At 30.3% G+C, this 11,178-nt stretch overlaps 1 protein-coding gene across 2 annotated transcripts; it reads left to right on the plus strand.

Moving 5' to 3' along the window:
- Positions 1-11,178, plus strand: LOC111698343 (venom serine carboxypeptidase). Of its 2 annotated transcripts, none has more exons than XM_023468658.1 (20): positions 1-376; positions 687-739; positions 971-1,028; positions 1,875-2,018; positions 2,119-2,187; positions 2,642-2,749; positions 2,804-2,960; positions 3,353-3,524; positions 3,630-3,842; positions 3,903-3,946; positions 4,004-4,071; positions 4,464-4,528; positions 4,635-4,696; positions 4,753-4,844; positions 5,127-5,214; positions 5,319-5,383; positions 5,443-5,487; positions 5,848-5,940; positions 6,238-6,352; positions 10,690-11,178. In XM_023468658.1, the coding sequence occupies exons 1-20, from the start codon at positions 39-41 to the stop codon at positions 10,807-10,809; spliced, it is 2,169 nt and encodes a 722-aa protein (XP_023324426.1). In that variant the 5' UTR covers positions 1-38; the 3' UTR covers positions 10,810-11,178. The 2 variants fall into 2 exon arrangements, with proteins under 2 accessions (XP_023324426.1, XP_023324427.1); XM_023468659.1 differs by lacking the exon at positions 10,690-11,178 and adding an exon at positions 6,522-6,812 and having other exon boundaries at positions 6,238-6,285.

Consider the following 11,178-nt stretch of genomic DNA (forward strand, 5'->3'; position numbering starts at 1 on the left):
AATGAGAAATCTGTAACATTTTGATTTTATGTTTATCCATGGAGGAGGATGAACCCAGTAGAGGAATGGTAGTTTGCTTCAAGAAAAAAACTCAGCTAGAAAACTGCACACCGGGTGATACGCTTAACACCTTGATTGATGTAAAATGTGATGAAGTGAAACAAAATGGTAAATTTTCTGGACCTGATCCCACAAATTGTAAACTTGTTACACTAGACACAAACAGAAACGGTATGAAAGAAGACTCTGTTAAAACCAATACGGAGATTAGTGTTGAGGACAATCATCTGATTGAACAGAGTTCAGCTGTTAATGTTGTTGTAAGAACTCCAAAAAGTGCAGAGGATGACACTCAGCGTAATCTTTTTACTAACAGGAAAAGTGTTTCTTGATTTTAGAATTTAAATTGAACACAAATTTTTTTTTAAATTTTTTTGCTAGCCTTTTTTTCACCTGAAAGGTCATTATTGGTTTTAGAAAGCCGTGGGCTTCTAAAAAAGGATTATAAAAGTAAATTCAAGAAATGTTAAATATTAGATAATTAAGTTTGAAATGCAAGACAATATGAAAACAAATATAATATTTCATTTAATCGGAAAAAAAAGCCTGTTTATCATTACCATTCCCATACATATTTCAGGGCACCATGCATACTTAAGTAGCTTAAGTAGTTAATTTTTTTACAGGCTGACGTGCTTTGGTCCCCGAGTGGTTTCTATTCTTTTATGTATAATAACAGGAAACGGGACATTTTCTTTTAAACAATAACTTTCCCTTTTATCTTTCCTTGACTTGTATTGGACAGCTCTGAATTTGAATTCTTGCTTTGAAAAAAAATCAAATATTATTAATCTCTTTGAAAATATAAAGGGCCGTCTTAAGCTTTAATCAAACAACAAGGGTATTTCTAAACAAAAATTATGAGAAATCTTTTAAGAAAATTGTTTTGAAAAGAAAATGTCCTGTTTAGTACAACTTATTGTTCTAATAGTCCTACTTTATCTCTTGTTCTCATTTGGGCATTCCAGGAAATTAAAATGAAAATACAATTTAAAATTTTAGCAATGAAGAAAAAATAATCGCAATAATTTGAAATTTGTTATGTCTTTAATCGTAACTCCTTTTATTTTGGAGTTTTGGAAAACTTATTTTAACCCTATTCTTGCTGGGGGTACTTTAAAACCAGGATTCCAGGAGGGGAGGTTCGATGTTTGATGTTTGATGACCAAAATATAACAAATGATACATCTTTGGAAAGCTCTTATGATCTGCTTTTAGAATCTGCAAAAAAATGTGAACAATGCTAAATTTAAATTTTGGATAGCCTGATTTGTAATTAAGAAAAACTAAAAATGTGCAAATTTCTTTTGATGGGTTGCATGCAAAACTTGTGCAATCCGTTTCCTAACGGTATAGGCTTTCAAAACTGAAAGTGGGTCAAAACAAAGATTTTGTTTGTTACAGGAAAAAAGTAGTATTCAGGCAGTGTGCCTGAGGACTCAGGCAGTAAGTATAAAAGCCTGGTTTTATACCTAAAAGGAAGGCTATGGGATTTTAGAAAAGTCAGGAAATTTCAACATCCTCAGACCAATACTTTTTGAGTTATGTAAAAAAAACTACAAGGGAGGTCAAATTGACCACCCCCCCCCCCCAGCAGGAATAGGGTAAAATTTTGAATTTTTTTTATATTTCTTCATAATTCAAAACTAGAGGAGCTATGATGTAACAAAGTTGTGTTAGAAACGTCACATCAATTTTACATTCTCCTACTGGTGAAGCATTGTTGTGAGTTTTAGAAAATTTATTTATTTTATTTAAAATTTTATTTAAAAGCCTCAAGCAAAGTTTTAAAAACTATTTTTAATTGTATCCAGTATTGGTCCCAATTCTGGATACAGAGATGACCCAGACTTCAGAGATTTCAGTAAAGACATGGTGGAGCATATTGATCATGCTCATTCATTTATTGCAAAGCCAAGATGCTTTTCAATGTGTGAGTCCCCTGATATTTTTTACAGGAAACTAGTCATTCTTTTCAAAATTAAATATGCCAGTTTCTCGAAAACTAAAAACTTTATTAAGTAAAATTAAAATACATCTAAAAAAATGACAAATTAGAGATGATAAACTGATAAAAACAGTTGTGACTTTCACTGCTCAGGGCAAACTGAAATTCCAGCCTGGAAGGTTTGTATTATAAAGATAGCTTACAGAGTAAAAGCCAACAGCCCTAAACACTGAGATTTTAGAATTGGACTATATTATGCAACTTTGAAATTGTAGGAAGAGTAGGCACATTACAAAGATCAGGAATAATCATTTTTTATTGAAAGAATGTTTCAGCATCTTCTTCAGTTTTTTCATAGTTTTTTATAACTTTTCAACTGATGTTAGTCAAAACTAAATTTAAAGGATGACAACCTTTTTTAATGTTAACATGAAATTGTTCAATTCTTAATTTTTGAGTCATTTTTTACAAGAGTGTATATATATTATTAAACCAAACTGTTAAAATTGTTTGGGTTTCTGCTAGTAGGCAACACAAGTCAAAACTTAAATAATTTTATTGTTTTATTTAAAATATACCCAAGGATTACGATTTTAGATTTTATTCATGTAATGTTTCTAAATCTCATTCTAGGTATTACATGTTCTTATTTCCTGATCCTCCGATGTTCACGGAAACAGAAGTTGGTAGTCCACTTTATCTAACACCTTTAATCAAAAGTGGATTAATAGAAAAAGCAAGGTACTGCATTAATATTTTAATAATTTCAGGAAAAAATTAATTGTTCTTGTTTAGAGAGGTGTCACTTGTTACGGAACTGCCTATTCTAAGCACCCTCGAATCTTACTCTGGTTTCATCACAGTAAATGAAGACAATAATTCGAACATGTTCTTTTGGTTTTTCCCTGCCCAGTCAGGAAACACCTCAGCTCCAGTCATTGTATGGCTTCAGGAATTAATAATTATACCAATTAGGTTGGCATGTAATGTAATGAACACCAATTACTAGGAGAGTGGGATTCTTCAAGACTCTACCAGAATATTTATTCCAATTTAGGCTAAGTGCTCTTTCACTTCAAAATTTGAAGAAAGTTAACAAAACTTAATGTCCTGAATCTAAATTTTTTGTAAAAAAAAGACTGAAAGGAAGGGAGAAAGGTTTTATTTGCATCTTTGAAAATTGATACTTGAAATTTTAGATCAAACTAAATTAAAGTTTAAAACCATTTAATTCATGATTAGATAAAATCAACCTTTTTAAGCAATCAATAAAATCGAATCTTATTGAATCTCAAAGTCATTATTGACTTTAAAGAATACATGATTATAATGTTAAAATGAAAGGGAGGTCCTGGATCTACTGGTCTTTTTGGACTACTTAAGGAGCATGGGCCTATTTTAGCAGATGTGGATCCCACGGGAATGCCTTTTGTAAAAGAAAACCCTTACAGCTGGACAAAGAGTTACAGTGTCATTTATGTTGATAATCCTGTTGGGACTGGATTCTCATTCACAGGGAAGATTCTGTTTAAACTATAAAGAACAAATCATTTTATAGGTTGTCAAATCTTTCTTTAGATATTTCCGTTAAGAAATATAAAATTCTAACAGAGTTATTCAGAGCATATTTCTGGATACCCAAACTTTGTTGAAAACTCTACTGAAGATCTTTACGACTTCCTTCAACAGTTCTACAAAATGTTTCCGGAGCAACAGTCCAATTCTTTTTATATTTTTGGAGAAAGCTATGGGGGAAAGTATGCCCCTCAGCTTGCCTACAAAATACACAATGAAAATGAAAACCTTAAGGAGGGGAACATTAAAATAAACTTAGGTAAAATTAGAAATGGTTACTTTTAAGGCTTTGATTTAAATATGCTACTTATTTGTTTAGTTGGAGTTGGAATTGGAAATGGTTGGATGAGTCCTGCAGATCAGGTAGAACAAGATAAATGTTCTTTTGTTCTTAATTGTTCTTTATTAAATTTCATTCAGGGTAGATATGCAAACTATCTTCATTACCATGGGTTACTGGATAAACAACAGCTGACCAAATTAAATGGGTATGAGAAAAAATGTATTTAATTAATTAAAGGGTCTGAAAGTGTAATATCAAGTGACCCTTCATGCAAAGAAGGCAATGCCCAATTTACATTGGTACCCTTTATTTAATTAAAAATGTGGGAGATATTATAGTTTTTTGTTGGGTTAAATAATTTTGATTCTAACCATTCCTGCAGTAGATATGAACAAGTCTTGCTTGTAGAGAAACAACAGTTAAGAATAATCTGTTTTCATAATTATAAACATGAATATCTTATTCATACTTTATTAAATAGTAGTTTGGTGAATCAGGCATTTTTATCTTTGGATGGAGGTTTACTTAAACTTAGGTTTACAGTCCCTTTCAACACAAGTAAAAAATCTCTGGCTAATATCCTGATTACTTTTTAAGGATTGATGATAAAATTGTCAACCTTATTACATCTGAAAACTTTGATGAAGCATGGAGAGCATCAGGCAATCTTTTAGACATTAGAAATATTTGAAATGTCTAATTTTTTCTTCAGTAAGGCAGGGAGAATATAATTCTGGAACCCCTTATTATTATAATCTTTGTAATTAGATGAGCAGTTGGATTTTATACTATCATCACTGAATTACAGTAATCTCTATGATATGACCAAGGTATGAGGAAAATGTGAAATACAATGGAATACACCTAAAATGATATCTTTTTCCAGGATCAATATCGCCCTTCAACCATGAACTTTTGGTTCTGGGTTGAACAAATGGAAGTAAGAAAGGCTTTACATGTTGGAAATCAAACTTTCAGGTAATTTCTACCAACAATTAAAAAGAATAATCAGTCTTAACTTACAAAGATCTAGACATCTTTTCTAAACAAAACCTGTTGAAAATTTCAAAGTCGCAATAAATTTAATTGATGGTTAATTGCCCTTAAAAATTTACTTTTTAGTCAAGGAAAAAAGAATATGTTTGTTTATGTAAAGATTTCTGGAAGTTATTGCAACAATAAAAGAAATATTCTGTGGAAATAAAATAAAAACAAAAATTAGGCTGCAGACAATCACTTAAAGATATTTCTACTTTGTAGTGATGGATTGGATATTTATATGTCTATGGTTGGAGATACAATGCGTTCTATTAAACCTATAATGGAGTCAATTCTTCCAAACTACAAGGTATAAACATTATTTACTCCATTTGAACTTGAATACATTTATTGCTTTAATCTCTGTTTTTCATTTTACATGTTTAAAGTAGCTAAAATATTTATAATGTTTAGGTTTTAGCTTATCATGGAGCAATGGATATCATTTGTCATTATAATGGAGCTGAAGAAATGTTTAGGTATCAAATTTCCATTTTGGTAACTATCAATTGTGAAAAATTTGTAATTTTATTTTTAGTACTTTGTCCTGGAATGGAACAGATGAATTTCAGCAGTCAACAAGGATAGAATTTGTATTTTTTAAATTTTAAATAGTGTCTAAAGACCATTTGTAACATTTCCAAATCCAAAAAGGAAGATGACATCACTCTGCTGTGGTGCTTATAACTATAATCTTTGGAGTTATTTAATGTTGTCTATAAACTAATTGAGTTTCATATTTGTTAACAAAGTTATCATCAATGCCACATGAGTTCTCATTTTACAATATCTACATTTTACATGCTATCTGCAATAAATTTCAATTTGAATATCAAAATTTAGATCAATATTCACTGAATATTCTCTGAATTGAAATATTTCTTTTCTGAAAGATAAACATTTTATTTCCATATTTCAAGTTTATTTGAAAAACCAATTCTAGAAAGTCTTGGTGGGCATTCAATGATGAAACATCTGGGTATGATTTGGCTGGGTACTATAAAAAAGGGGGAAATCTGAATCTTTTCTTAATCAGGTATTTTTTCTAAATCTTTTCTTATATGTTGTTTGTGCATTAAAAAAGGGGATTCAGATTATGTTAAGCTGTCATTAAAGGCCATTGAAGAACAGTATAATATATTCACCTTTTGTGTGTGAAAATCTGTTTGATAAACAGAATATTCAATAATGTTCATTTATTTCAAGCAGTATTTAAACTAAACATTTTGGTGATTTTTTAATAGTGTCAAAAATGTATTTAAACAAAATATTTGCTGAAAATAAATGATAAGCAAAATTGACTTTAAGATTATATTTAATAGTTTTTTTTTAGAAATGCAGGTCACTCTGTTCCTTTGAATCAACCACTATGGGCATTCAGGAATTTATTCATAAATCCTCTTTTCTCTTTTCTCTTCGAAATTTGCAATTTTCATCTACTGTTTAAGGTAGTGGTTAAAACATTTAGAACTTTTTTTCTCATAACTTAGTTGCAGTTGAGTCTAAAAAAGGTTTAAGTCTTTTTCAAAACTGTGGCCTCGATAATTTAAAAACAGAAGATAAATTTTCTTATTTTGATGGTCTAAAATTAGAGGATTAATAAAACTTACCAATCAGACTACTGGAAGACTTTATTGAAGACAGATTATAAATTAACAAATAGCGGGCAATTAATGTTATTTTCATACTTTAGTATAATTATGTGCCAACAAAATTAATTATATTATTTTATCATTTATGTTGTATAAACACATGAAAGTTAATGTATATAAATTTAATTTATTTCAAATTGCCATTCACTATGTGTATATTTATTTTATCAAAAATTCATATTTTGATCCTGCATGTCGGTTGTAACTGAATATGTACTGTGTATTTTTTTATTTGAATAAAATATGGATTTGGTTTTGAAATTTCTTAACTTTTTAGATAACTTCATTGATTTTCTCTGGTTTTGGTTAAAAAATATTATGTAAGGCTGGTTTAGTTATTTATATTTCTCTGTAGATGTAGATGTCAAGTATAATAACATATTTCCAGTATATACCCTGGAGAATACAAAACAATGTAGTGTAGGGCTTTATAATGATATTGCATTTGTTAATATTCATTATCTAGCTAAACTTATACACAGATAAACAATACATAAAACTCAGGGAATAAACATTAAGGGCTGGGCAGATACACTGTGAACTAGAAAGAAGGAAAAGGTCAAATTTATGTCACATTTCTGGTAAATCTTTGTTACCTTGTAGATCCTCTAGTTTTGATTTGAAATACAAGTATGAGAAACATGAATTTATTCTGTTACATAATACAAATTGAGAATATTTATTGTCCTCTCTATAGCCCGATTTGATGTATGGAGTTATTGAAAATATAAAAGATTTCAATCTTATGCACAATTTACTTTATTTTGACAACTAAATTGCACTAACATTTCAGTCACAAATGCTAAGAAAATTGAATTTAGACTTAATCTTTTGTTTTATAATATTCATTAGCAGCATGATAACCAGAAAACATAGGAGGACAACATTTTAAACTCAAGCTGACCAATGTAACTGAATAAGTGATTTAATAAGATACTAATTAATATTTTTTGCTAATTTGTAACAACATAAAATACACTGTGATGTTGCCCTTCTGTTCCATAGGTTTTTGGTTTTCACTGTAGCAAAATATCTAATTTTCATAAAATGAACCTTACAATCTTAACCAAAAAATATTCCATTTTAACGTTCATCCAATGTGAACAAATGAAAAATGTATCATTTTCAATTGTTAAAAACTAGAAAATTAATAGAAACTTAAAAATTTGAAAACTGTTGAAACAATTGTGAAACTTGGCCCTCGATTATTTTAAAATCTACAGAGATATTTCCATTCTTGTATCTGCTGCATAAATTTGTAAGTCAAACAGTTAAAAATATTGATTTTTAGATGGAAAAGCAATTCAGTTGCACGCAATTCCGCGAATGTTTAATTGCTTCCATTTTCGCAACTATAGGGCAATTGCATGCAATAAAATGGCGCATGCGGAAGCAAGCATTGTGCACAATTCCGCGCAACAGAATTCCGATTGGAAACCTTAATTCTAACATGTTTGAATTCCATCTTCCTGAATGGATTAAAAATGATTTCACAAACAGCTCTGTGTCCATGCCGCTCTATTCACAAAGTTTCATATTAATCACCAAAAGCCAAGAGTTCTTCATCAAATTCCACACATTTTTCGTCATCAATAATGTCACTGATTATTGGCAGGATATGCACAGTGTAGAGATCCTGAACATTGCCGTTTTGTACACCTCCATTATGTTGTTTTGTACACCTCCATTATGTTGTTTTGTACACCTCCATTATGTTGTTTTGTTGGACACTCCATTTAGTGTGTATGTAAATCTCTTTGAGTCCTCTAAGGCATGATTGCCTCGTTGTGAAACTCTTAATTAAGTGTTCGCGAAAAACAAGTGCTTTTGATCGCTACTAATCTTACTTCTATCTGTTGCGTCTATGAGGAGAAAAATGTTGAAAACAACTCGTGCTGCATGAAGAACATAGCGTACATACAATTTCAGAAAGTTGCAGTATTCAACTTGGATCGTAAAAAATCTATTTAATTCCATACAAATCATTCAGATATTACAACCAATAATCATCGATAATTTTTTTATGCATTCGTATGCGGTTTTTCTTTCATAATTTTTTTTATTTTTTATGATCTGATAGTTACTTTTGAAAACATTTATTCCTGTTTCGAGGATTTTTGATTATGAAAGCGACATTTTCATATTATCCATGAATGTTAGAAAATCCAGCGCTAGTGAAATACTTTAAAAAAAAATCAAAATCAAAAATATTATGAAATATTAACTAGATATGAATGTGTCAAAAAATAATCGATGACTACTGTTTGTTTGGAATTAAATTGATTATTTTACAATCCGAATTGAATAATGCAACAGCTTTCTGAATTTGTATGGACGCTGCGTTCTTCAACATGAGTCGCTTTTAACAATTTTCTACTTATAGACTCAACAGATAGAAGTAAGATTAATAGCGATCTAAAGCACTTATTTTTCGCCGTAAGCCTATATCCCCTTTCATTTTTTTGTGAACACTCCCTTTAATAGAGCTGACATCTCTAAATCAAAATGAGAACATAAGTGATTGTACATTTTTCCCAACATTGATTGTGCATTTTCAATAAAATCTTTAGTTTACTGAAATCATTTATTTGATGAGATTGTTTGTACAGTAAAATTGTTTGATTGCAATCAGTGGCGCATACAGGAATTTGTTTACGGGGACCTTTCCAATTTTTACATTCCATTTAAAACTTATTTTTTCTACGTTACCAGGGGGCCCAGATATGCTTTTGTGTTCACAGACTATTTCTGTATTGTTTGTTCCTGCATGGTTTCTAAAAAATTGGTTCACAATTTTATTTTTAACTGTTCATGAACTATCAAATTTGTTAATTAATGATTCACAATCTGAATTTAATGAAATTAGAATAATTGTAAATATTTCATTAATCTTTTATTATTTCCTCTGAACTATACAATTGTTCATGGACAATTTTGTTCCTTAAGAAAGATTTTGTATTTCAACGAAAATGATGCCTATTTCTATGCAATCAAGCAGTAAAGTTTTCCGAGCTTCAACAGTCTCAACCAAAATATCTACTAAGTTTACTAAACTTTTTTATGTTGTATTTAAAAACATTGCCCATGTACAGAAGAATAGCTAATACCCCCCTCCGCCTCATTCTTACTCTTTGATGAAGATGCATTTACATTTGCAAAGTTAAAAAATTCAATTTTTTAAAATAAAAATACAACAAGAAAAATGTTTGAAACATTATTAAATATTCATTTTTGAACAGCCTTGTTAAATATGCAAAAGACTAGATCAGTATAAGTAATATTTTAAATTGAATAGTATTTTCAGATGAGAAGAGATGACATGGGTTATACAAGAAGTGAGAATAATAATTTAATTTAGGATTTAATAGAAATAGAATGTTAAGAATAGATAATATGATATACGATATAGAATTAAACAGTAAGAATAGAAAATAAGAATGAAAACACTGATATAGAATAGTTTAGAATATAAAGAATAGATTAGATTATATTGGAAAGAGTAGAAAATAGAAAAAAGAGTAGAAAGTAGGAATAATTTACCAATAAGCAATTGTTAGCAAAAGGAATTGAGTTTTTGCCACAAACTCAGAATTTCTAATTCCTATAACTTAGCAACCCGTTTTCCTAGACTTTTGACATTTCAAACTATTAATTCCGATAGATCAAATAGTCTAGGTTTGAAATATAAAAGGTTTACACCAACAGTTTGCAAAGATATAGGGATTATAAAATGTAAGTTTGTTGCAAAAACTCAGTTTCTTTATAAAAAAAATCGCTGAAGAAAAAAAGAAAAAAACTTAAGGGGAGGACTATCATTGTTATTTCAAGTGATCTTTATTTAAAGAGTAGCATAACCTTTAAACCTTCATCTGATAACAAATTTGGAAGATATCTTCGTTTTCCTAGTTTGAAAATAAAGTTACTTTGAAATATCTAAATTCACAGAGAAATCATTGATATCTCACTCAATCTAGATTTTACAAAACTTTCATGGGTACTGTTGAGAATTGGATATGCCCCTTTTTAGATAGAGATTCACTTGCAATACCCCCATTCACTAAACTGGGTTTCTGATACCTGGTTTCATGAATACTCTACCTTAAGTTTCGGGCTCTGTACTTTGTATATTTCAGAATTTAGTGCAGTACCGTCCAGCTAGTCAAGGATCACCCTGCCCACCCCTCTATCCACCAACATACAGTATGGAACAAAATAACAGCTGTGTCAAGGAGGAGCAGCATAATTCTGCGTAGGAACACTAGCAGACCTCTGTTTCGAGAACAGCAGCAAAATATGTTTAAAGTTTAGCAACATGCCTCTGCTTAAAACTGAGCAACTTCTCTGTTTAGAGAGCAGCAGCATATCTTTGCTTAAATTGGAGCAGCATACCTCTGCTTAACACGGGGCAGTTTTTCTGTTTAAAAAGCCACAGCATATATTTAGTGGAGCATCATAACTCTCTTTCATGCAGGAGCAGCATAACTTTCCTCGATGAAATGAGCATATTTGCTGATAGAACAGCAAACCTTTAACCTACGATGAGTCGCATTAAAGAGAGTGTTCGCGGAAAATGAAAGGGGGTATAGGCTTACGGCGATAAATAATCGCTTCTGATCGCTACT

This window comes from Eurytemora carolleeae, unplaced genomic scaffold, assembly GCF_000591075.1.
Source record: "Eurytemora carolleeae unplaced genomic scaffold, Eaff_2.0 scaffold325, whole genome shotgun sequence".
In the NCBI taxonomy this organism is placed as follows: Eukaryota; Metazoa; Arthropoda; class Copepoda; order Calanoida; family Temoridae; genus Eurytemora; species Eurytemora carolleeae.

Bases quoted from the DNA above. Each gene is read 5' to 3' on its own strand.
- LOC111698343 (XM_023468658.1), top strand. From the start codon at position 39: ATGGAGGAGGATGAACCCAGTAGAGGAATGGTAGTTTGCTTCAAGAAA. The intron at 4,697-4,752 runs GTATGAGGAAAA...ATCTTTTTCCAG, and splicing joins ATCTCTATGATATGACCAAG to GATCAATATCGCCCTTCAAC. The intron at 5,215-5,318 runs GTATAAACATTA...TATAATGTTTAG, and splicing joins CAATTCTTCCAAACTACAAG to GTTTTAGCTTATCATGGAGC.